Raw genomic sequence first — 22,879 nt, forward strand, 5'->3', positions numbered from 1 at the left:
CATCCCGACATTCCTTGGACTCAACAGGTCTAGGAGGACCCACCATCCCGACGTTCCTTGGGCTCAACGACTCCATCCCGACGTTCCTTGGACTCAACAGGTTTAGGAGGACTCACCATCCCGACGTTCCTTGGGCTCAGCAGCTCCATCCCGACGTTCCTTGGGCTCAGCAGCTCCATCCCGACGTTCCTTGAACTCAACAGCTCCATCCCGATATTCCTTGGGCTCAACGGCTCCTGGAGGACCCGCCATTGCGACATTCCTTGGACTCAACAGCTCTAGGAGGACCCCCCATCCTGACATTCCTGAGGCTCAACGGCTCCTGGAGGACGCGCTATCCCGACGTTCCTTGGACTCAACAGCTCCATCCCGACATTCCTTGGACTAAACGGCTCTAGGAGGAACCACCATCCCGACGTTCCTTGGACTCAACAGCTCCATCCCGACGTTCCTTGGGCTCAACAGCTCCAGGAGGACCCTCCATCCCGACGTTCCCTGGGCTCGGCCGCTCCAGGAGGTCCCACCACCCCGACGCTCCGTGGCCTCCCCCGCTCCGAGCGGCCGCTCCATCCCGCTGCTCCCGGACTCGGCCCCCTTGGGAAGCCCCGAGGTCTCCCGCGCTCCGGCCGCTCCGGGAGGCCCATGGAGACCTGGCGCCAGTGCACGCAGTGGCTGGTGGCCGCGCGGGTGCTGCCCGCGGGCCACCGCGCCAACAGCCCCGGGGGCCGCGTGTCGGACCTGGCGCAGGCGCTGCGCGACGGCGTCCTGCTGTGCCACCTCCTCAACACGCTGCTGCCCCACGCCGTGCACCCCCGCGACATCAACCCCCGGCCACAGATGTCCCAGGTGGGGACGGTGGCACCCAAGGGGTTAACAGGAAGGCTGGGGGGGGAGGGGCCGCGGTGCCGCGGGGGGAGAGGAAACAGGATGGCGCGGGGAGGGCCCAGGCGTCCGGGGCCTCCCCAGCTCTAACCATGGGGCCGCGGAGCCGCTGGGGCGGCTGGTGGGGCCCAGGCGTCCGGGAGCCCTGAGCCCTGAGCCAGGGGGACGCAAGGACGTGGGGCGCGGGGGATGTGTCACCCCAGGGGCGGTGACAGCGCTGGCGCCGGTGGTGCCGGCAGTGTCACCAATGAGGACTGTGAGGAGCACGGTGATGGCGAGAGTCGTGGTGACGGTGACAGTGGTGGCAGTGACAATGGTGGTGCCAAGGACAATGGAGTCATGGTGACGATGGCAGTGGTAGTGATGGTGGTCGCAGTGTTGACAGGACAGTGATGGTGGTGATGGCAACTATGGTGGTCATGGTGCCAATGGAGGTACCAGTGTTGAGGATGATGGTGGTGATGGTGATGATGGCCAGTGATGCCAACGGGGATGGTGGTGATGGTGACAACAGCAGCACTAGTGATGATTGGAGTGACAACAATGATGGCAGGAAGAGTAACGGTGGTGGTAGCAATGACGGTGCCATTGATGGTGACATCTATGGGTCCATCAATGGTGATGGTCGTGATGGTGGCAGTGATGACAACAGTGGTGGTGGCAGTGAGACGATGGTGGCGTGACGGTGATGGTGCCGTGATGGTGACGTGTTGGTGATGGTGACATGAGGATGATGGCCCCATGATGGTGATGTGTTGATGATGGTGGCGTGTTGATGATGGTGCCATGATGGTGCCATGATGGTGACGTGTTGGTGATGGTGGCGTGTTGATGATGGCCCCATGGTGGCGACGGTGCCATGATGGTGACATGGTGGTGACGCTGCCGCCTGCAGTTCCTCTGCCTGAAGAACATCCGGACCTTCCTGGCTGCCTGTGCAGACAAGTTTGGGCTCCGCAAGCACCAGCTCTTCGGCGCCTTCGACCTCTTCGACGTGCAGGATTTCGGCAAGGTGGGACCGGCGGTCTGGCCCGTGTCCCCGGACAGGGGACCGGGTGTCCGGGGACCTGTCCCACCCCGCTGTGACCCCCGTCTGTCTCCAGGTCATAGACACCCTCTCAACGCTCTCATGGACCCCCATCGCGCAGAGCAAAGGGTTCACGTGAGTGCGAGGGGCCCCGGCATCCGGGACCCCGCTTATCCCCCAAGGGGACCCCATGGGGGGCCCCGGCGTCCGAGCACCCGCCACCCACAGGCCCTTCCCGGCCGAGGACAGCGTTGGGGATGACGACGTCTACAGCGGCCTCTCGGACGTCATCGAGTGAGTGGGGCTGGGTGGGGACAGAGGTACCGGGGGCTATCGAGGGGCTTTGGAGGGACATTGGGGTACTGGGGGGTATTAGTGGAGTGTTAGGGAGTACTGAGGGGTATTAGAGGGGAATTAGGGACTATGAGGGGTATTAGAGGGGTATTGAGAGGTATTAGAGGAGTATTAGGATGTATGTGGGAATATTAGGGTGCATTGGGGGTATTAGAGGGGCATTGAGGGTATTAGAGGTTATTAGAGGGAGTATTTGCAGGTATTAGAGGGGAATTAGGGAGGATTGAGGTATTAGAGGAGTATTGAGGGGCACTAAGGGAGCGTTAGGGAGTATTGGAGACATTAGAAGGGTACGAGAGAGCATTGAGGGGCATTAAAGGGGTATTAGGGAGTACTGAGAGGTACTAGAGGGTAACTGGGGGTAATAGAGAGTAATTGGATTGGAGACACATGGGGCGTGATGGGATCTATGGGCTATTACGGGGCCCAGGCAGCTCTGGGAGTACTTTGAGGTACCAGGGGGTTCTTGGGGGTGTTTTGGGGTCCTGAGTGGGTACGGGGGGTACTTGGGTACTTTGGGGGTACCGGGGGTACTCGGGAGCACACTGGGGGTATGTTGGGGTTCTGGGAGGGTTCTTGGGGGCACCTTCAGGTACTTGGGTGGCACTTTGGGGCACTTGGGGGTATTTGGGGTTCCGAGGGGGCACAGGGGGGTACTTGGGGGTACTTGGGGGTACTCCGGGGCCCCGTGGTGCGGCAGTGGGGCAGCACTGGGGCTGGCGCAGCGACACGGCGGAGGAAGACGACGACCTCTACGACTGCATGGAGGCCGAAGGCACCGACGGCGACGACATCTACGAGGACCTGATGCGCACGGAGGCCCCCGGGCCCACGGTGAGCGCCCGGACGCCGGGGCCCCTCCCGGACGCCGGGGCCCCTTCTGAACCGGCCCTGTCCCCGCAGCACAAGGCGCCCGGGGTGGACAAGCAGCTCTGCTGCCTCCAGGAGATCTGGCAGACGGAGGAGAAGTACACGGAGACGCTGGAATCCATCTGCCAGGTGGGATGAGGACAAGGAGGGCCCCGTCCCCACCCTCAAAGGGGAACGGGGACAGAAGGAGGGACGTGGGGACAAGGATGGCGACGTGGGGATGTGGGGACAGGATGTGGACGTGGAGCTGGGTTGAGGACGGGACAGGTTTGGGGATGGTGGCCTGGGGACTGGTCCGTGAGGAGGAGGTCATGGAGACATTGGGACGGGAATATGGGGACACAGGGATGGGGACATGGGGGTGGGTTGGGGTTGGGAATGGTGGCCTGGAGGAGCACATGGGAATGGGGTCATGGAGACATTGGGGAAGGGATATAGGGGTTGGGAACGTGGGAAGAGGACAGGGGTGGGATTGAGGACATGGAAATGGGAACAGGGATGGGGACACAGGGATGGAGACACAGCGATGAGGCTGGGGACACCAGAATGGGATTGGGAACATGGGGACAAAATCCCCCAGGGAAGTTGAGGGGGGGGTCCCAATCTGCCTCCCCGCAGTGACTTCAGAGCCTCCCCGTGCCCAAGCGGTGTCCCCAGTGTCCCCTCCCGGGGCTCCCAGTGACCCCCTCTCCCCCCTTTCCCAGCACTTCCTTCGGCCTCTCCGGCGCTTCCTGCAGCCCCAGGACCTGGAGAGCATCTTCATCAACATCGAGGTGCCCCGGCGTCCCCAGGGACCCCCCCAGTGTCCCCAGTGACCCCCCCAGTGTCCCCAGTGACCCCAGTGCTCCCAGTGACTCCCACGGATCCCTCCAGTAACATTCCAGCGCTCCCGGTGCTCCCAGGAATCCCCTTCCCATGTCAGGGGAGACCCCCTATTGGGTGACCTAGGGTGGGGGCCCAGGAGATCCCTGGTGAGGGGGTTGTCACTTGGAGGGGCTCCCAATGTCCCCTTGTCCCCGGGAGTGTCCCAGGTGTCCCTGTGCCCTTGGGGGATCCCAGTGTCCTTGGGGGAGAGGGGAGGGAGATCCTGGTGTTCCCAGAGTGTCCCGATGTCCCAGGGGGTCACAGTGTCCTTGGGGAGGGAGGGAGGGAGGTCCCCAGAATGTCTGGGTGTCCCTGGAGTGTCCCCAATGTCCCTGCCGGGTGTGGGGGGGTCCAGGGTCCTCAGCGGTGTCCCTGGGGGGGTGTCCCCACATCCATGGGGTCCCTGGGGGGGTCTTGGTGTCCCAGTGTCCAGGGTGTGACATGGCGATGCCCCCCCCCCCTTTCCCAGGACCTGCTCCAGCTGCACCGGCAGTTCCTGGCGGAGCTGCGGGAGGCGCTGGGGGGGGGCGCGGGGGTCCGGGGGCTGCCCCCCCTCTTCCTCACCTACAAGGAGAGGTGAGGGGCTGGGGGGGTCCCCGAGGATGTTCGGGGGGTCCCGAGGGTCCTTGGGGGGTTATGAGAGGACTGAGGGGTCCCTGGGTGGGTCCTGAGGGTCCTTGGGGGGTTATGAGGGGACTGGGGGGTCCCTGGGTGGGTCCTGAGGGTCTTTGGGGGATCATGAGGGGACTGGGGGGTCCCTGGGGGGGTCCCGAGGGTCCTTGGGGGGTCATGAGGGGACTGGGGGGTCCCTGGGGGGTCCTGGGGGTCCTTGGGGGGTCATGGGAGGGCCTGGATGGTCCTGGGGAGTCCCTGGGATTCCCTGGGGGTCTGATGGTTCCTAGGGGCCCTTGGGAGGGTCTGGGGGAGCAGTGGGGGTTCATAGGGGCCCCAGTCCCAGTATGGGACCCATGGGTCTTAGGTCAGGCTGTTTTGGGCCATTTGGGGCCATTTGGGGCCAGTTGCTGCATAGCCTGGTTCGGGCACACATAGGGGCTCATGGTGGCCATTTTGGGGCCATTTCGGGCCGTTTGGGGCAGGTTCCTGCTCTACGGCCGCTACTGCAGCCAGGTGGAAGCCGCCTCGCGCCGCCTGGACCAGCTGGCGACCGCCACCGACCTGCGCATGAAGCTGCAGGTGGGGCCTCCCGGACGCCTGGGCCCCCGGAGCTCCCCGGGGTCCTCAGCACCCCCCAGGGCCTCCCTGACCCGCTGGGACCTCCCCGAACCCCCAGGACCGTCCCCGTGACCCCTGTGCTCCCTCGGTCCCCACGACCCCATGACCTACATGTGTTGTCCCCATGACCCCTGTGACACCCCCGTGTGTCCCCCTGACCCCATGTGACCCCTGTCACTCCCCCATGACCTCAGTGGCCCCTCCATGACCGCTCAGGACCTCCTTGACCCTTGTTCATCCTTGGCCACTGTGACCCCAATCCTGCCATGACCCCCATGACCCCCATGACCCCCATGACCTCCATGACCCTTGTGACATCCCCCAGGAGTGCTCCCAACGGGCCAACAACGGGCGCTTCTCGCTGCGGGACCTGCTCATGGTGCCCATGCAACGGGTGCTCAAGTACCACCTGCTGCTCCAGGTGCGCCGGACGCCTGGGCCCTTTCGGGGAGGGGTTTCCTGGGCACCTGGGTCTTCACCCAGGGGGGTTCCCGGGTGCCTGTCCCAAAGGGGACTGGGGGGTCCCCAATCCTGACCCGGCTCTGGCAGGAGCTGGTGAAGCACACGCCAGAGCCCACCGAGAGGGAGAACCTGCGCGTCGCGTTGGATGCCATGAGGGTAGGCGACGGGAGGTCCAAGGGGGTCTTGGAGCTGCTGGGGAGATCCTAGGGGGTCTGGAGAGGTCATGGAGAGGGTCCTGGGGGTCCTGGAGAGGTTTGGGGGAGTCTTGGAGGGTCCCGTGGATACAGGAGGTACTGGGGGTGGTTCTGAGGGTCCTGGGAGGATCTTGGGGAACCTGGAGAGGTTATAAAGGGTCTTGGAGCTCCTGCGAGGTGGTAGGAGGGATCCTGGGGGGGGCTTGGGAGTCCTGGAGTGATCTTGAGGGATCTTGTGGGGTCCTAGAAGGGGTCTTGGGGTTCTTGGGGGGGGTTTACAAGGTTTTTGGGGTGTCTTAGGGGTCTTAGAGAGGTCTTGGGATGTCTTGGAGAGGTCTTGGGGGGGTTCCTGGACATCCTCAGAGATTGGGAGGGGGATCATGGAGAATCTGGGGGGTCCAGGTGTCTTGGGAAGGTTAGATGGGTCCTTGGGGGGTGCTGGAGGTAGAGGGGTCCTGGGGACCTGGAGGGTCCCGGGGTCTGGGGGTCCCTGGCCCACGGCCGCCCCCGCAGGACCTGGCGCAGTGCGTGAACGAGGTGAAGCGCGACAACGAGACGCTGAAGCAGATCACGAACTTCCAGCTGAGCATCGAGAACATGGTGCCACCTCACCCCAACCCCGGCCTCCCTCCATCCCTCCCTCCCTCCCTCCATCCTTCCATCCCTCCCTCCATCCTTCCATCCCTCCCTCCCTCCATCCCTCCCTCCCTCCATCCATCCCTCCCTCCCTCCATCCATCCATCCATCCCTCCCTCCCTCCATCCATCCATCCCTCCCTCCCTCCCTCCATCCATCCCTCCCTCCCTCCATCCATCCCTCCCTCCATCCTTCCATCCCTCCCTCCATCCCTCCCTCCATCCCTCCCTCCATCCCTCCCTCCATCCCTCCCTCCATCCTCCCTCCATCCTCCCTCCATCCCTCCCTCCATCCTTCCATCCCTCCCTCCATCCATTCCCTCATCCCTTCTTCCTTCCATCTCTCCCTCCCTCAATCCCTCTGTCCCCCACGCGTGTCCCTCTCCTTGTTCCCCCACCTGGCAATGATGTCCCCCCACTCTGGCTCCCTGTACCCAGATCCCTCCATGCCCCGTCCCGATCACCCCAGAACCCCCTGTCCCCTCCATGTCCCTCCGTGTGTTCCCCCGTGTCCCCACCATGTCCCTGTGTCCCCGCTCCTGGCACAGCCGCAGTCGCTGGCCCAGTTTGGGCGCCCCAAGATCGACGGGGAGCTGAAGGTCTCCAGCGCTGAGCGTCGAACCAAGGCGGACAGGTGGCGCTGGATGGGACGTGGGGACATGGGGACACCTGTGGGGATGTGGGGCTCTTGTGGGGATGTGTGGGGGGAAATGGGGACAGCGGTGGTGACCGTGGGGACACCTGCAGGGAGGTGGTGACAGCCATGGGGACACCTGTGAGGACACAGGTATTTGGGTAGGGGACAAGGCACGACGCTTGCCAGGGCTGTGGTGGGGACATGCCAGGGTTGCCAGGTGGCCTTGGGGACACCAGACCACGTCCCCATCCTCGCGCCCAGGTACGGGTTCCTGCTGGACAAGGCCCTCATCATCTGCAAGCGCCGGGGGGACTCGTTCGAGGCCAAGGACGTCGTGGACCTGCACAGCCACCAGCTGCGGGACGGCGGGCTGGGCCCCCGCGACGGCAAGAAGGTACCAGCCCCTCCTGGGGACCCAGCTCGGGCCCCTCTGGTGGCACCTGGTGGCTGAGGGACCCAGGTGTCCGGGGCTCTCCCACCCTGGCAACCTGGTGTCAACGTCCCTCCATCAACAAGTGTCGTCTTCCGGGCTGGTGGATCCATTCCACAATGAACCTGGTCATCCTCGGTGGACTGAGACGTCTGGGCCCAGTGGACCCAGGCGTCCGGGCCCCCGGTGACCATTAGTGTGTGGTTGTGCCCACAGTGGACCCACACGTTCCTGCTGATCGACACAGCCGGGCTCCAGGGCTACGAGCTCTTCTTCAAGACCCAAGAGCTCAAGAAGAAGTGGATGGAGCAGTTCGAGATGGCTCTGTAGGTCCCCAGCTTGGGCAGGGGGTGGGATTTGCCCCATGCGTGGCACCATGCAGCCCCCCGCAGGTCACCCCATCTCTCCCCAGCTCCAACATCTTCCCTGAGCACGCCCTGGCTGATGGGCATGAGTTCCAGATGTTCTCCTTTGAGGATACCACGTCCTGCAAGGCCTGCCAGATGTTGCTGCGGTAGGTACCCGCCAAGGAAATGGGGTGAAGAGGGGTCAAAGTGCCCTCAGAGAGGAGGCTCGGGGTCTCTGGCGTGTTTGGGAGCCTGGGGTGGGTCCTCGCTCAGTGGGATGATGATTGGGTGGGTTGAGACCTTGGTGGGTCAAAGCCCTGATGGGCCAAGGCTGAAATGGCCAAGGGTCTGGTGGGTTGAGGCCCTGATGGGTCAAGACTAGAATGGTCAAGTGATGGATGGGCCCAGGGTGGGTGGGACAAGCTCTGCATGGTCTGAGGGACAGTTTGGGCCAAGCACTGGGTTGGTTGAAGTCAAGATGGGCCAAATAGTAAAGCCCTTGGTGGGCTGAATAATGGATCAGGCCTTGATTGGGTCAAGCCCTGGGTGGGTTGAGAGTTAAATGGAGACATGAGTGGGCCAAGGGCTGGTGGGTCAAGTCCTGGGTGGACCGAGGGTTGGGTTGGTCAAGGCCAAGGGTTGGGTTGGTCAAGGCCAAGAGGGGCCATGCACCGGGTGGTGGCCCAAGGGCAGGTGGGTTGGGGCAGACGTGGACATGGGTGGTGCGGGGGGCACCCCCCACCCTGACCCATCCCTGGGACCCTCCAGGGGCACCTTCTACCAGGGCTATCGGTGCAGCCGGTGCCGGACCCCGGCCCACAAGGAGTGTCTGGGGCGCGTGGGGCCTTGCGGCAAGAGCGGCCATGGTGAGCGGGGCATTGTGGGACGGGGAGCGGGGATGGCGGGATGCCCTTGGCCATGGTGGAGCAGGGCATTGTGGGATGCCCTTGGCAGTTTCAGCTAACGAAGCCAACGAGCAGCAGCCCCCAACCATGTATCGAGATGGGCCTCATGAGGGCCAGGTGTTAATCAGGGCCAATTGAAGTAGCCCCTTAACTAATGAGCTTTTAACGAGCTTTTCCTGTCTTTTTAACAGATTCAGCTGCAGCCAGAAAGGTAACAGCCAGAGGGGTCAAAAGGGGGTGAAAATGCCCCACATTTCCCTCCTCCAGGAGGGTCGCTGCCTCCTCCAGGAGGTTCATCAGCCTCTGGCTTTTCCCCAGAACAAGCTGCAGAGGCCGGGCCCTGAGAAGAAGCGGGGGGACCTGGGTGAGTGTGGGTGTCCCCACACGGTTGTGACCTGGGTGGGCCAAGGACTGGGTTGGTGGAGGCCAACGTGGACCAAAGAATGGGTCAGGACTTGGTTGGGTTGAGCCCTGGGTGAGCTGAGGGACAGATGGAGCCCAGGGTGGGCCAAGGACTGGTGGGTCAAGTTTGGGTTGGTCAAGGCCTGGGTGGGGTGAGGCCAAGAGGAGCCATGGGCCAGGGGTGGCCTTAGGGGTCCAGCTTGCCCAGGACGGGGGTGGCAGGTCCCATTCTGAAGGACGGGTGGTTGTGGGGGACGGATGCGTGACCTGGACATCTGGGACCCTTCCTCATCAGGACTACCCAAGATGGAGGCGAACCAGCCCTATAGCGGCATCCCCCCGCCCCCGGGGAACATGGGGCCACCCTTGCGCCTCAGCCCCGGGGACATCGTGGAGGTGACGAGGGCGGAGGTCGAGCAGCTCTGGTGGCAGGTAAGGGGGATCATCATGGTGGGGATGGACCCTGGGGGCCATGCTGGACTGGAACCCCACCATAGGGACAGCCTGGACCCTCATAGTGATCCCAGGCCAGACCTCCATGATGGGGACATCCAGGACCCTCATGGCCATGCCAAACTGGACCCTGTGATGGGGACATCCTAGACCCTTTTGGCCATCCCAGGCCAGACGCCCATGGTGATGGGGACATCTAGGACCCTCATGGCCATCCCCACCTGGACCCCATGATGGGGACATCCTAGACCCTTTTGGCCAGGCCGGACCCCCATAATGGTGGGGACCTCCAGGACCCTCATGCCTATGCCAGGCTGGAACCCATGATGGGGCCATCTTGTACCTTCATGGCTATCGCAGGCAAGTCCTCATCATGGGGACATCCTGCCCCTCGCCATGGCCATCCCGGGCAGATCCCCGTCATGGGGACATCCTGCCCCTCGCCACGGCCATCGCAGGCAGGTCCCACCACAGGGACAGCCGCCCTCCAGGTCCATGCTGGACCAGCAGCAGGGTTGGGCTGCCCCATGGCCTTGCTGGGACCATGAGGACCCTCTTGGTCATGCCTGGCCAGTCCCGCAGGAGCGGTGGTGTGGGGGGACATGGTGTCACGATGCTTTGTCCCCAGGGCAGGAACGCGGCCACCGGCGAGTCCGGCTGGTTCCCCTGCTCGGCCGTCCGGCCCTACGTCTGCGTGAGTAGCCACCCCATGGGGGGACATCCCGAAATGCCCCGGGGGGAGGACGCTGCATCCTGCTGGAGGGACCTGGGGACCATGGGGCTGTCCCTGGGTCACAGCGGGGATGGGAGGGACCCTGTGGTGGGGGGACCCAGCTCTGACCCCCCAGCTCTGCTTCTCTTGCCCCCAGACGCCGCTCCCGGATCTCTCCGTCTACCTCTGGTCAGTGCTGGGGCCCCAGATCCTTCCCTGGGGTTGCCCCATTCCTCATCCCCTTCCAACTCTCCCCTGGTCCCCCTTTCCCTCCCGGGATCACCCCAAAACTGAGTCCCCCAAATCTTCCTCTGGGTCTCCCCATCCCTCCTGGGGGTTTCCCATTGCTCCAGGAGCCCCCTAAATCCTTCCCCGGGTCCCCACCAGCCCTTCCAGGGTCTCCCCATGGGTCCTGGGACCTCCCCAGGTCCTCCCTGGGGTCTCCTCTTCCCTCTTGTTGATGCCCACCCCCCCAAAATCCTCTCCCAGGTCACCATATCCCTCCTATGATTCCCTCAGCCCTTGGGGGGTCTCCTTGGAGCTCCCCCAGGTCTCCTATAGCCCCCCAAGATCTCCCATTCCCCCTTGGGCTTCCCCACAGCTCCCAGACCTCCCCTGAGATCCTCCCTTGATGTCACCCCTTAGCTCCCAAGGTCCCACCAAGCCTCCCACGGGGCCCCCTTCTCTCCAGGACCTCCCAAATCCCCCATATGGGGCTAGGGGGGTGGGCTGGGGGCTCAGCCCCCCACTTCACCCTGTCGCCCCCAGGTACGCAGGCCCCATGGAACGCGGGGAGGCCGAGCAGCTGCTGACGCCCCGCTCGGACGGCACCTTCCTGGTGCGGCAGCGGGTGAAGGACGCCGGCGAGTTCGCCATCAGCATCAAGTAACGTCCGTGGGAGCGGTGGGGGACGTCCCTGGGGGACACGGCGGGGACAATCACAGCCTGAGCGCCCGCCCTTGCCGTCCCCGCGCCCAGGTACCGCGCGGAGATCAAACACATCAAGGTGATGACGGCGGAGGGGCTCTACCGCATCACGGAGAAGAAGGCCTTCAAGGGGCTGGTGGTGAGCGGGGAGCTCCTTTTCCATCCTGGATGTCCTGGTTCCCGCTGGGAGGAACCTCCTGGCCCACGCTGGGGCTGCTGGTGACCCTGGTGCCTCCCCTGCTTGGTCCCCAGGAGCTGGTGGAGTTCTACCAGCGCAACTCGCTCAAGGACTGCTTCAAAGCCCTTGACACGGTCCTGCAGTTCCCCTTCAAGGAGCCCGAGCACCGGGCCAGCCCCCGGCCACCTGGTAGGGTCCGTGGGGTGGCACCCGAAGGGTGGTGGGGGTGGAGGTGGTGGCCTCAGCTCTTGTCTCGGGATGTCCTAGGAGAGCTCGGTGGGACAAGCGGCCAACAGGGAATGGTTGAGGGTTGGGCTGCAAGGGACGTGTCATGGGGTCCAAGGGCATTGGCTGAGGTGGGATGGTCAAGGGATGGCTCAAGACAATCGAGCAGGAGGATCAGCTGAGAACGGATCGACAGGAATGAACGAGTCAACGTGGGGAGATGGTCAAGGAGACAGGCAAGAGATGGGGGTATAGAGACCATTAAGGGATGGGCTGAGAGAGATGAGTTGAAGGGAATGGTCAAGGAATGGGCCAAGGAATGGACCCAGAGAGACAGGTCCAGGGTGATGGCCAAGATACGGCTCAAAAAAGAAGGGTTGAGGTCAACAGCCAAGGGATGGCCCAAGGAAGGGGCCAAGGGGACCAAGTCTGAAGGACCGTGTTAAGGAGGGATGGCCATGGTACGGGCCGCATGGGACAGAACCGAAGACGACAGGTAGAGAAGGAGCAGGGATGGGCCGAGAGGGGCGACCTGGCGGCTCCCTTGTCCCCTCCATGTCCCCGCCGCAGGCGCCGTGCGCTACTTCGGCTCCGCCAAGGTCCGCTACGACTTCTGCGCGCGGGACCGCACGGAGCTGACGCTCAAGGAGGGCGACGTCATCCGCATCCTCAGCAAGAAGGGCCACCCGGGCTGGTGGAAAGGGGAGATCTACGGGCGGGTAGGGACCCCCCACCTCCCCATGTCCCCCCAGAATGCTGGGGACCCCCCCAGACAGCCCCCCCTTCAATGTGTCCCCGTGTCCTTTCCAGGTTGGCTGGTTCCCGGCGAACTACGTGGAGGAGGATTACTCGGAATATTGCTGACCCCGGCCTTGTTGGATCCCGGATTTTGGGGTGGGGGGAGTCAGCAGTGTCCCCTATGAGGACACCAGTGGCCGGCCATGCTGGAGACACCCCCCACTTCCAAACTAATTTATAGTCCCCCCCAATAAATCCCCCCAGGAGGGGCAATAAATGAGGAGGAGGGAAGAGGCTGCGGATCCGAGTTTCCGCCCGCGGGGAGGGGGGAGCCGCGGAGCGGGAGGACGGATGAGGGCGTTACATGCGCCGAGCTGCTGCCGGCCTCAGCCCTGGGGGGAGGTTGGCCGAGCGGGGGGAGGCGCCGCCACTTCCCCTCCCGCTGCCGCCGCGTCCGGAGTGTCCGGGGGAGCCTCCAGCTTCCTTGGGAAGGGGGGGCCCGTCCCGCCATGGGGCACCCAGGGCTCGGGGGTGAGTGGGGAAAGGGGGAAACTGAGGCACGGGATGGGGGGAGATAGGGGGGAAAAAGGGGAAGCAGGTGCCACCGTGGGTGTTGAAATGCCCCCTCCGCCCGGCTCCGGCCGCTTCCGGGCCCCCGGAATGAGGCCGCGATGCCGGAGCCTCCTGCTCCCATTGCTGGGGGTCAGCACCCATCGTGGGGGGGGGGGTGAGCCTTAATTTGGGGGGATTTTAGCCCCCCTGGGGGAAAAGGAGCTTTGATTGGGGGGTTGGGGTCCCATTTGGGGTATTTCAGTGCCCCCATAGGAGGCTGAGTCTGAATTTGGAGGGTTTTAACCCAGGGAGGGGGGGGCTGACCCCGATTTGGGGGGGTTGGGGTTTGTGGGGGGGGTTGAGCTCCAATTTGGGGGATTTTGGCCCTGCCGGGGTGGGGGGGGGGTCTGGAGACCCCCCTGAAGCCTCTTGTTTGGGACGGGGGGTTGAGGCCGGGGAGGCCCCTAGAGCCCAAGGGGGAGGTTGGGGGGGTCTCAGCCCCCAAATGGGGGGTTGAGCCCCGTCCCCCCCGTCCGGGCAGGTCTCTGCTGCCTCCTGGGCTGCCTGTGCACCGCGGAGCTCGCGCGCGCCTGTAGGTTGGGGCAAATCGGGGCCGTTTTGGGTCTTTGTGGGCGGGGGGGGCATCCAGGTGGGGTTCGGGGTCGGGTTGGGGCTTTGGGGCGGGGGGGGGGTCCGGGGCGGGGCGTTGGGTTTGGGACTTTCTGGGTGGGTTTTGGGTGGATTTAGGGTGAAATCGGGAGAGTTTGGTGCAGGCGGGAGGGCAGGTTCTGGACGGGGCTGGCGGTTTCTGGCTGGATTTGGGGTGCATTTGGGGTGAGTTTGGGGGCTGGGCAGTTTTGGCACCTTTTGCCCAAGTTTGGGGCTGGATTTGGGGAGAATTTGGGAGTTCTTAGGACACAGTTTTGCCTGTGATGGGAGACTTTGGGCAGTGGGGGGCCTTTGACTGCATTTGGGGTGACTTGTGGGTTTTTACTTCCTTTCGAGGTGTCTTTAGGGAGAATTCGGGCAGATTCGGGTAGGGGTTGGAGGCAGAGGGGTGGGGGGGGCACTGGATTTGGGGCAGATTTGGACTTTCTGCCTGCTTTACGGGGGGGTTTTGGTGGAGCTTTCGGGCAGGTTTGGGGCCAGATTTGGGGATTTTGGGGGGCTGCTCATCGCGATTCCCGCCCGCAGGGCCCTGCAGCGGGAGGCTGGTCTGTGCCAACAGCTCCTGCTGCGTCGTGGGGTCCCACCAGGACCTGTCCTGCTGCTGCGGCCCCGGCTTCTTCTTGCGTCCCCTGAGCAACACCACGTTTGACTGCTTGGGTGCGGGCGCCGTTTGGGCCCATTTCGAGGGATTTTGGGGTGTTTCTGCGTTCCCCCCCGTCCTGACGGCTGCCGTTCCGCAGACGTGGATGAGTGCGCGGGTTTTCCCTCTCCGTGCCCGGCCCGGTCCGTCTGCATCAACCAACCCGGCTCCTTCGCCTGCCTCTGCCGGCCGGGCTACGGCGGCCCCGGATGCACCGGTGAGGACGGGGGCAGCCCCAGGGCGGGATCCCCCCGTGGGATGCGGGATCGGGCCCCGTGTCCCCTCTGGGGGGTGCGGGATTGGGCCCTGTGTCCCCAATAGGGTGTGAGATCGGTGTCCCCGGTGTCCCCAGCCCCATGTGCCCTCTGGGGGGTGCAGGATCAGGCCCCATGTCCCCAGTAGGGTGCGAGATCGGTGTCCCCGGTGTCCCCAGCCCCGTGTCCCCTCTGGGGGGTGCAGGATCAGGCCCCATGTCCCCAGTAGGGTGTGAGATTGGTGTCCCCGGTGTCCCCAGTGTCCCCAGCCCCGTGTCCCCTCTGGGGGGGTGCAGGATCGGGCCCCATGTCCCCAGTAGGGTGTGAGATTGGTGTCCCCGGTGTCCCCAGCCCCGTGTCCCCTCTGGGGGGTGCAGGATCAGGCCCCATGTCCCCAATAGGGTGTGAGATCGGTGTCCCCGGTGTCCCCAGTGTCCCCAGCCCCATGTCCCCCCCCACCAGTGGGGTGCAGGATCTGTCCCCGTGTCCCCCCCGCAGGATGCAGGACCGGACCCTGTGTCTGTCCCCAGTGCAGGATCTGTCCCCATGTCCCCCCTGCCTGCCATGGGGTGCAGGGTCTGTCCCCATGACCCCCCCAAGGGGTGCAGGATTGGACCCCATGTCCCCAGTGCCGCCTTCAGAATCGGGCCCTGTGTCCCCAATGGGGTGCCAGACGCATCCCCCCGTGTCCCCTCTCCCTGGGGTGACACTGGGGCCAGTGCTGAGCCCCGGGTCCCCCCAGAGCGGCTCCCCACGTGTGACATCGGCTCCGCGCAGGACGCGGCTCCATGGAGGCTCTGCGAGCGCCCGGCCCCGGGGGTACACGCTGCCTTTTGGGTGGAAAAAGGCCCGTTTTGGGCAAAACCGGTGCCTCTTTGGGTGCAGAGTGCAGGGCAGGCATTTGGAGTGGGAAAAAAGGGGATTTTAGGGGTGTGGAAAGCGCTCTGGGGAGGCGTTTTGGGGACGCTTTGGGAGTAGAGGGTGCATTTGGGGTGGGAAAAGGGAGATTTGGCAGTGAAGGCTCGTTTTGGGTGGAAAAAGGTCTGTTTGGGGCAAAACCAGAGCTGCTTTGGATGCAGAAAGGGCATTTTTGGTGGAAAAAATGAGGCTTGGGGGGTGGGAGAAGCACTGGGGGGGCATTTGGGGGATGATTTGGGGTGGAAAAGGGGGAAATCGGTGTTAAAGTGTCGTTTTGTGTGGAAAAAGACGCTTTTGGGCAAAACTGGGTCTGCTTTGGATGCAGAAGGGGACATTTCGGGTGGAAAAGGGGGGATTTGGTATTGAAGACTCATGGGATGGGTGGAAAAAAACCTGTTTTGGATGCACAGAGGGCGCTTTGGGGCAGAAAAGGGTGTTTGGGGTGAGCAGAGCACTCTTGGTGAGGGATGTGGGCCTGTTTTGGTTGAAAAAGAGCCTGTTTTGGGCGGAAAAGGGCTGCTTTGGGGTTTGGGGAGGACATCCTTGGTGTGGCGAGGGTGCATTTTGGGTGGAAAGGGGCCCGTTTTGGGACAGAAAGAGCTGGTTTTGGGGCCGCCAGGACGACATGGGCGGCTTGTGCGGCATCTTCAACGCCACAGCCCGGCGGCTACAGGCGGCCTGCGGTGGTGGCAGCGGCCCCGGCGGCAGCGGTGACAACAGCCTGCAGGTCGGTGCCAGCCCCGCGTGTGCCCCCCGGTGAGCGGGCCCCCCCTTAGGCACGCACGTGTGCATTCCGTTTGCACACGTGTGTGCATCCCCCTTGCACACGCATGCATCTCCCTTGCACACGTGTGCATCCCCAACGCACATGCATGCACCTCTGTGCCTTCCCGCATGCAAACGCTTGCACCCCATGCACACGTGCATGCACCCCCATGCACACATGCATGCATCACCCCCTTGCACACGTGCATGCATCCCGTTGCCACACGCGTGCATCTCCCTTGCACACATGTGCACCCCAATGCACACCCATGCACCCTGTGCCTTCCCGCATGCAATTTTTGCACCCCACGCACACGTGCATGCATCCCCCTTGCACACACACGTGCATTCCCCATGCACACATGTGCACCTGCCCATGCACACCCGTGTGCACCCCCCCCATTGCACGTGGGTGCCCCTACCCCGTGTGCTCCCCCCGCAGGAAACCCTGGCCCCGCTCGTCAATGTGACAACGCGGCTGCAGCAGGAGCAGCGCCCCGAGGCCACGGCGGCCGCCCAGCTGCTGCTGGAGGCCACCGAGGTCCTGGTCCTGGAGGCCGCCACGCACCGGGCCGAGCTGACGCTCCAGACCTTTTCCACGGATGCAATGAGTAGGTGACGATGCCACTGTCCCCCCGTCCCTCCTGCTGTCCCCCCGCCTGAGCCCCCCGTCTCGCTGCAGGCGCCGCAGCCCAGTTGGTGACAAACGAGAACTGCTCCTTGGGGGACCCCGTCCTGGGGTTCCAGGCCGGCAATGACTCCATGAGCATCCGCTGCAGCACCGTGGTCAGCAGCACCGGGACGGGTGAGCCGACACGCTCGTGTGCTCCTTGCACACCTTGCACGCTCGCCGCTCGCTTGTTGCACACTCAGCGCTCGCTGCATGCTCACTCGATGCGTGTTTGTTGCATGCTTGTTGTGTGCTTGCCGCTCATTTGTTGCACGCTTGCTGTGCGCTTGTTGCACACTTGTTGCATGCTTGTTGTGCACTTGCCACTCATTTGTTGCATGCTTGCTGTGCGCTTGTTGCACACTTGTTGCATGCTTGTTGTACGCTTGCCGCTCATTTGTTGCACGCTTGCTGCTTGCTTGCTGCTCGCCTGTTGCACACTCACCACCCCCTCGTCACTCGCTTGTCGCGTGCTCATAGCGTGCTTATTGCATGCTTATCGCGTGTTTATCGCATGCTTGTTGTGCGCTTGACACTCGGTCACGGCTCGCTCATCGCACGCTTGTTGCACACTCGTTGCACACTCGCTGTGTGCCTGTTGAGTGCTTGCCGCTCGTTGCATGCTTGTCACACGCTTGTTGCATGCTCAATGCTCGCTTGCTGCTCGCTCGTCACGTGCTGCTGCACGACGCGGCACACGTGCGGTGTCGCGTGCCCCACGTTTCCTCGCACGCGCCGCGGCTCAAACCCGCTCGCCGCTTCCCGGAGGCGCCGGCGCCGTGGCCTTCATCGCCTACCGGGAGCTGGAGGCGGCCTTGGACGTGGGCAGCGCCGAGGGGGACGCGCCGCCGGGGAGCCTCAACTCGCGCGTCGTGAGCTGCACCGTGGGGCGCCCCGCGAGCCTCGCGCAGCCCGTCACCATCACGCTGCGGCACCGGAGGGTGGGTGTCAGCGCAAGGGCGGCCAGAGCGTCGCTCCGCGCGCGGGACGGGTCTGAGCGTGGGGGTTTCCATTGGGAACACGGCTGCATCCGTAGTTCTGTGCATGGAGTCACACGTGGCGACGTTCTGGGTACCCGGCACGTCCAAGCGCAAAGGAGGGTTTTGCAAACACCACTGGGAACACGGATGCATCCATAGCTCCGTGCACAGGGTCACGTGTGGTGGCGTTCTGGGTACCCAGTGCATCTAAGCACACAGGAGGGATTTGCAAACACCGTTGGGAACACGGATGCATCCGTAGCTCTGTGCACAGAGTCGCGTGTGGTGACATTCTGGGTACCTGGTGCGTGCAAGCACACAGGAGGGATTTGCAAACACCGTTGGGAACACGGGTGCATCCGCAGCTCTGTGCATAGAGTCACGTGTGGTGACATTCTGGGTACCTGGCACGTCCAAGCGCACGGGACAGATTTGCAAACACTGCGGGAATTGCAGCCCCATCCGCTGCTCCGCTCACGGCGCCGTTTGGGGTGCCCGGAAGGCCCCAGCGTGCGGGATTTGCACCCCGGGAAACGCGGATGTGCCCGTGGCTCCGTGCGCCGCCCAACGCGCGTGTCCCCCCAGGATCCGCGCGCGGACGAGGCCGCGCGCTGCGTGTCCTGGCAGCCGGCGAGCGCCCGCTGGTCGCAGTGGGGCTGCGAGCGCCTGGCGGGCGACCGCGTCTCCACCACGTGCGGCTGCCGCCACCTCTCCAGCTTCGCCGTCCTCATGGCCATCGTGGACACGGAGGTGGGTCCGGCGCTGGCGCCGACGCGGTGTTCCGGGCCGGGAGAGGGCGGCTCACGCGGCGGCTCCTTGCAGGAGAGCTTCGCCCTGGAGCTGGTCACCTGCGTGGGGCTGTCGCTGTCGGTGCTCGGCCTCGTCCTCGCCATCGGCACCTTCCTCCTGTGCCGCTCGCTCTGGAACGTCAGCGTGGCCCTGCACCTGCAGCTCAGCATCTGCCTCCTCATGGCCGACGTCCTCTTCCTCGCGGCCATGCGGCCCGTCAGGAATCCGGTACCGGGGACCTGGGGACGAGGATGTCCGGCTCGAGGGTCGTCTCTGGCCCCTTTGCTGTGGGCCCTGTCCCTCTCCAGGAGGGTTCAGGGTGCCGCATTAGGGGTTGGAGGGACGTCTGGAAGTCTCCGGTCCAACCCCAACTCACCGGGTCCAACCACATGAGGTTCCTCAAGGCTGTGGGGTCTCTTCTCTTTCTGGGCTGATTCAAGACCTGAAATTTTGTGGTATCTGGGGTTGGAGGGACATTTATGGGTCAACTCAACACAGGTACAACCACATGAGATTCCCCAAGGCCACATCCAGTCCACAGGTTGGAGATGCCACCACCTTTCTGGGCACCTGCATGGGGACATCGGGGGCACCCATGGTCCCTCTCTGGGGTGGGTCTTTCCAGGAGACCCTGACGGCCTCCATCTCTGTCCCTCCTCCCAGCTGGCGTGCGCCATCGTGGCCGGCCTTCTCCACTACCTCTTCCTCGCCTGCTTCACCTGGATGTTCCTGGAGGGCCTGCACCTCTTCCTCACCGTGCGGAACCTGCGCGTGGTCAACTACACCAGCGCCAGCCGCTTCAGGAAGCGCTACATCTACCCCGCGGGCTACGGCCTGCCGGCCCTGGTGGTGGCCATCTCCATCGCCATCAACCCCGGCGGCTATGGGACCAGCAAGCAGTAAGTGCCAGCTTTGGCCCTCCTTCCTCTTCCATCTTCACCCCGGTTCTTGTGGTTGGGTTTTGGGGGATCTTTTTCTCCTCCTCCCCCTCTTGCCTTTTAGCTGCTGGCTGACCACAAAGGGAGGATTCGTGTGGAGCTTCGTCGGCCCGGTCTGCGCCATCATCCTGGTAGGTCTTTCCCATTCTCCTCTCTCGGACCTTGGAATCTGGTGGATTCCAGGTTAACGTCACGGTTCATTGGTGCCCGTCTACTGGCAAGACGGTGACCGCAGCAGTGCCCGGCCTCGCTCAGCAGCTCTTGCTCCCCAGGTGAACCTGGTGTTTTATCTCACCACCCTCTGGATCCTGCAGGAGAAGCTGTCCACCCTCAACAAGGATGTCTCCTCCCTCAAAAGCACCAGGTGGGTCCAGCAGGTTTCTCCTCCAGTGCCTCTGCTGCAGGTGAACAGGAGGAAACACCAGTTCAGTTGAGCTGGGTTCAGTCTGATTCGTTTCAATGCGGTTTGGTCGGGTTCAGTTGGGTTGGGTTCAGTTGGTTTGCATAGGGTTTGTTTGCATCTAGTTTGATTCAAATCAATGTGATTTAGTTGGGCTCTGATGAGCTCGATTGGGTTGGATTCAGGTTGATTTGAGTCAATGTGGTTTGATTGGGTTGGGTTGGGTTTGGTTGGGCTGAGTCCAGTTTGATTTAAATCAACGCAGTTTGATCGGGTTATGTTTGGTTGGGTTCAATTTGATTCAATTCAGTGCTGTTTTGTTGGGGATCAATTGGGTTGGGTCAGATTTGGTTGGGTTGAGTCCAGTTTGATTTGGATCAACATGGTTTGGTTGGGTTGGGTTGAGTTGGCTCCAGTTTGATTCTGATCAATGCGGTTTGGTTGGGTTGGATTCAGTTTGATCAATGTGGGTTGTGTCGGGTCAGTTTCATTGGGTTCAAACCCATTTGGGGGCCTTGGGGGCCGGCAGGACGCGGCGGAAGCTCCACACGGGCTCAGCAGCACTTGCCCCCGCAGGACGCTGACGTTCAAGGCGCTTGCCCAAGTCTTCATCCTGGGCTGCACGTGGGGCCTGGGTTTGCTGCAGACGCGCTCAGGCACTCCGGTCATGGCCTTCCTCTTCACTGGCCTCAACAGCCTCCAAGGTGTCTTCATCTACGTTGTGCATTGCCTCCTCAACCGGCAGGTATGGCCCCCGTGTCTGGGGCGGTCAACGTCCCCAGCGCGTTGGTGCCGTCGGGTCAGGTTTGGGGCTCATCTGGATGGATGGGAGGGTTCGTGGAGGACACTCAGGGACACGGACTGTGTGTGGCCGCAGGTGACAGAGCAGTACCTGAAGTGGCTACGGGCCCTCAGGCCCAAAGCGGAGAGCACGGAGGTGACGATGACGTCGATGAACATCACCTCCGTCACGGTACGGTGACCGGCCCGGGTGTTCGGGTCCCTTTGGGGCACAGGGAGGGGACCTGGACATCTGGGTCCTCCAGCAGCACTGGGAGAGCAGCCCGGACACCCTGGTCTCCCAGGAGATGTGAGGGCCACCAGGACACACGGGTCCTCCAAGGGCCCTGGGAAGGGGACAGGGGGCTATAGGGTGGCCCAGGGTGGGGGCTGCCCGGACACCTGGGGGGCTGGTGGGGCTGAGGATGATGCAGGAACCCCCAGAGCTTCGTCCTCCTTGGGGGCCTCCACCCTTGGCCTCAACCCAACGCGGCTCCTTCTGCCTCCAGGAAGGGGAGAAACCCCCGGCCCGGGGCAGTGAAGGCTGCGAGTGGCAGAAATGAAGGTCCCATCACCCTGTGGGCCCATTCCCAGCCTTTCCCTAAGGAACGTCCTGCTTCCAGCTGCTTTCCGCAAAGGACCCAACCTGCTCCCAGCATTTTGCTGAGGAACGACCCATTTCCAGCAGTTTTCTGACCCATTTTTGAGCCATATTCCCTCAGGAACAACTCATTTCCCTGCATTTCTCAGAGGAGTCAGCCCATTTTCAGCAGCAGTTCCAGGATTTCCTTGAGGAATGAGCCATTTCCAGCTGCTTTCCATGAACACCCGACTTGTTTCCAGCATTTCCCCAAGCCATGACCTGTTTCTAGCTTCTTTTCATGAACAGCTAACCCATTTCCAGTGTTTCTCCAAGAATTTGAGCCATTTCCAGCATTTCCACAAAGAGCTGACCTGTTTCCATCATTTCTTTAATGATCTGACCTGTTTCCAGCATTTCCCTCAAGGAATGACCCGTTTCCAGCTGCTTTCCACAAGAATTTGCCCCATTTCCAGTTGCTTCCACAGAAATCTGACCTGTTTCCAGCATTTGCCCAAGAATTCACGCAATTCCCAGCATTTCTCTGATGATCCAATCTCTGATGATCCAATCCAATCAGCATTTCCCTGAGGAACAATCCATTTCCAGCACTTTCCTGAGCATCCAGCCGGTCCTCAAGATTTCCAGGAGGATCTGCTGGAATTTGAGCCATTTCCACTGGGATTTGGGCCACTCCCGATGTTCCCATGTGGATCTCACCTGGCTTCGGCAACTCTGTGGCTAGCGAGAATGTTTATTATTTTTGTGCTAAAAGGAGGCAATTAAACAGCCGTGACCTGGCCCGGACGCCTGGGCCCCCTCCCCAGGGCCGCATCCGAGCCCAGCCCCCCCACCCCAGTAACCAGAGCCCCAGTGTCCCCCATGTCCCCAACGCTCCCAGTGTCCCCCATTCCCCATCCATGGGGCCAGCCCCCATCCCAGTGATCCTAGTACTTCCCAACTCTCCCATCCTGGTGTTCCCAGCACTCCCTAGGCTGCCCCCATCCTGGTATTCCCAGTATTCCCTATCCATGGCTCCAGACTCCCCCCCACACACACATCCCAGCGCTCCCAGTACTCCCAAACCTCCCCCATTCCAGTATTCCCTATCCATGGCTCCAGACCGCCCCTCCATCCCAGTATTCCCTATCCATGGCTCCAGACCGCCCCTCCATCCCAGTATTCCCCAGACCTCCCCAAAGATCACGGAAATAAAAAGCTCACGCACCATTTCTTAAGAAAACAAGAACAACAAGGTTTATTTGATAAGAAATCATTGAATTAGCAAATTTACAACAGAGCAGGATTGGAGGGGTTTTTTTATCCACCCCCTATTAAAAAAAATGCGGAAGGCAAAGCTGGGCTCTTGCCATTGCAGAAGGACACAAGGAAGAACCAGGAGGTTTTAAAGTGGCAAAATTATGTGGCAGAAACTGTGTTTTTGGGAGCAGAACCGGGAATGTGCCACC

The 22,879-nt window shown here is 62.6% G+C and overlaps 2 protein-coding genes across 2 annotated transcripts; both read left to right on the forward strand.

The window, feature by feature from the left end:
• The first annotated feature begins 642 nt into the window (after positions 1-642).
• Positions 643-12,630, forward strand: VAV1 (vav guanine nucleotide exchange factor 1). Its single transcript, XM_088534692.1, has 27 exons — positions 643-846; positions 1,778-1,894; positions 1,986-2,044; positions 2,138-2,203; positions 2,989-3,097; positions 3,167-3,262; positions 3,838-3,906; positions 4,467-4,573; positions 5,095-5,191; positions 5,556-5,651; positions 5,780-5,848; positions 6,400-6,486; positions 7,070-7,155; positions 7,420-7,552; positions 7,805-7,914; positions 8,001-8,102; positions 8,704-8,801; positions 9,032-9,051; positions 9,159-9,204; positions 9,538-9,674; positions 10,324-10,389; positions 10,565-10,596; positions 11,176-11,292; positions 11,386-11,473; positions 11,587-11,701; positions 12,308-12,456; positions 12,548-12,630. Exons 1-27 carry the CDS (start codon positions 643-645, stop codon positions 12,599-12,601), a joined length of 2,529 nt encoding a protein of 842 aa, XP_088390818.1. The 3' UTR covers positions 12,602-12,630.
• A 3,503-nt stretch (positions 12,631-16,133) lies between these two features.
• On the forward strand, positions 16,134-21,393 carry LOC104568031 (adhesion G protein-coupled receptor E3). The gene is made up of 12 exons (XM_088534683.1): positions 16,134-16,235; positions 16,716-16,884; positions 16,956-17,078; positions 17,712-17,884; positions 18,509-18,673; positions 18,746-18,940; positions 19,376-19,611; positions 19,715-19,781; positions 19,923-20,014; positions 20,627-20,795; positions 20,928-21,023; positions 21,340-21,393. The coding sequence occupies exons 1-12, from the start codon at positions 16,134-16,136 to the stop codon at positions 21,391-21,393; spliced, it is 1,641 nt and encodes a 546-aa protein (XP_088390809.1).
• Positions 21,394-22,879: the final 1,486 nt, after the last annotated feature.

Source organism: Tinamus guttatus, unplaced genomic scaffold, assembly GCF_059628265.1.
Source record: "Tinamus guttatus ecotype Peru unplaced genomic scaffold, ASM5962826v1 Tinamus_guttatus_pri_ptg000587l, whole genome shotgun sequence".
NCBI classification, from domain to species: Eukaryota; Metazoa; Chordata; class Aves; order Tinamiformes; family Tinamidae; genus Tinamus; species Tinamus guttatus.

Bases quoted from the DNA above. Each gene is read 5' to 3' on its own strand.
- VAV1 (XM_088534692.1), top strand. From the start codon at position 643: ATGGAGACCTGGCGCCAGTGCACGCAGTGGCTGGTGGCCGCGCGGGTG. The intron at 3,098-3,166 runs GTGAGCGCCCGG...CTGTCCCCGCAG, and splicing joins CGGAGGCCCCCGGGCCCACG to CACAAGGCGCCCGGGGTGGA. The intron at 11,293-11,385 runs GTAACGTCCGTG...CCCCGCGCCCAG, and splicing joins GAGTTCGCCATCAGCATCAA to GTACCGCGCGGAGATCAAAC.
- LOC104568031 (XM_088534683.1), top strand. From the start codon at position 16,134: ATGGGCGGCTTGTGCGGCATCTTCAACGCCACAGCCCGGCGGCTACAG. The intron at 19,612-19,714 runs GTAAGTGCCAGC...CTTGCCTTTTAG, and splicing joins GGCTATGGGACCAGCAAGCA to CTGCTGGCTGACCACAAAGG. The intron at 20,796-20,927 runs GTATGGCCCCCG...GTGTGGCCGCAG, and splicing joins ATTGCCTCCTCAACCGGCAG to GTGACAGAGCAGTACCTGAA.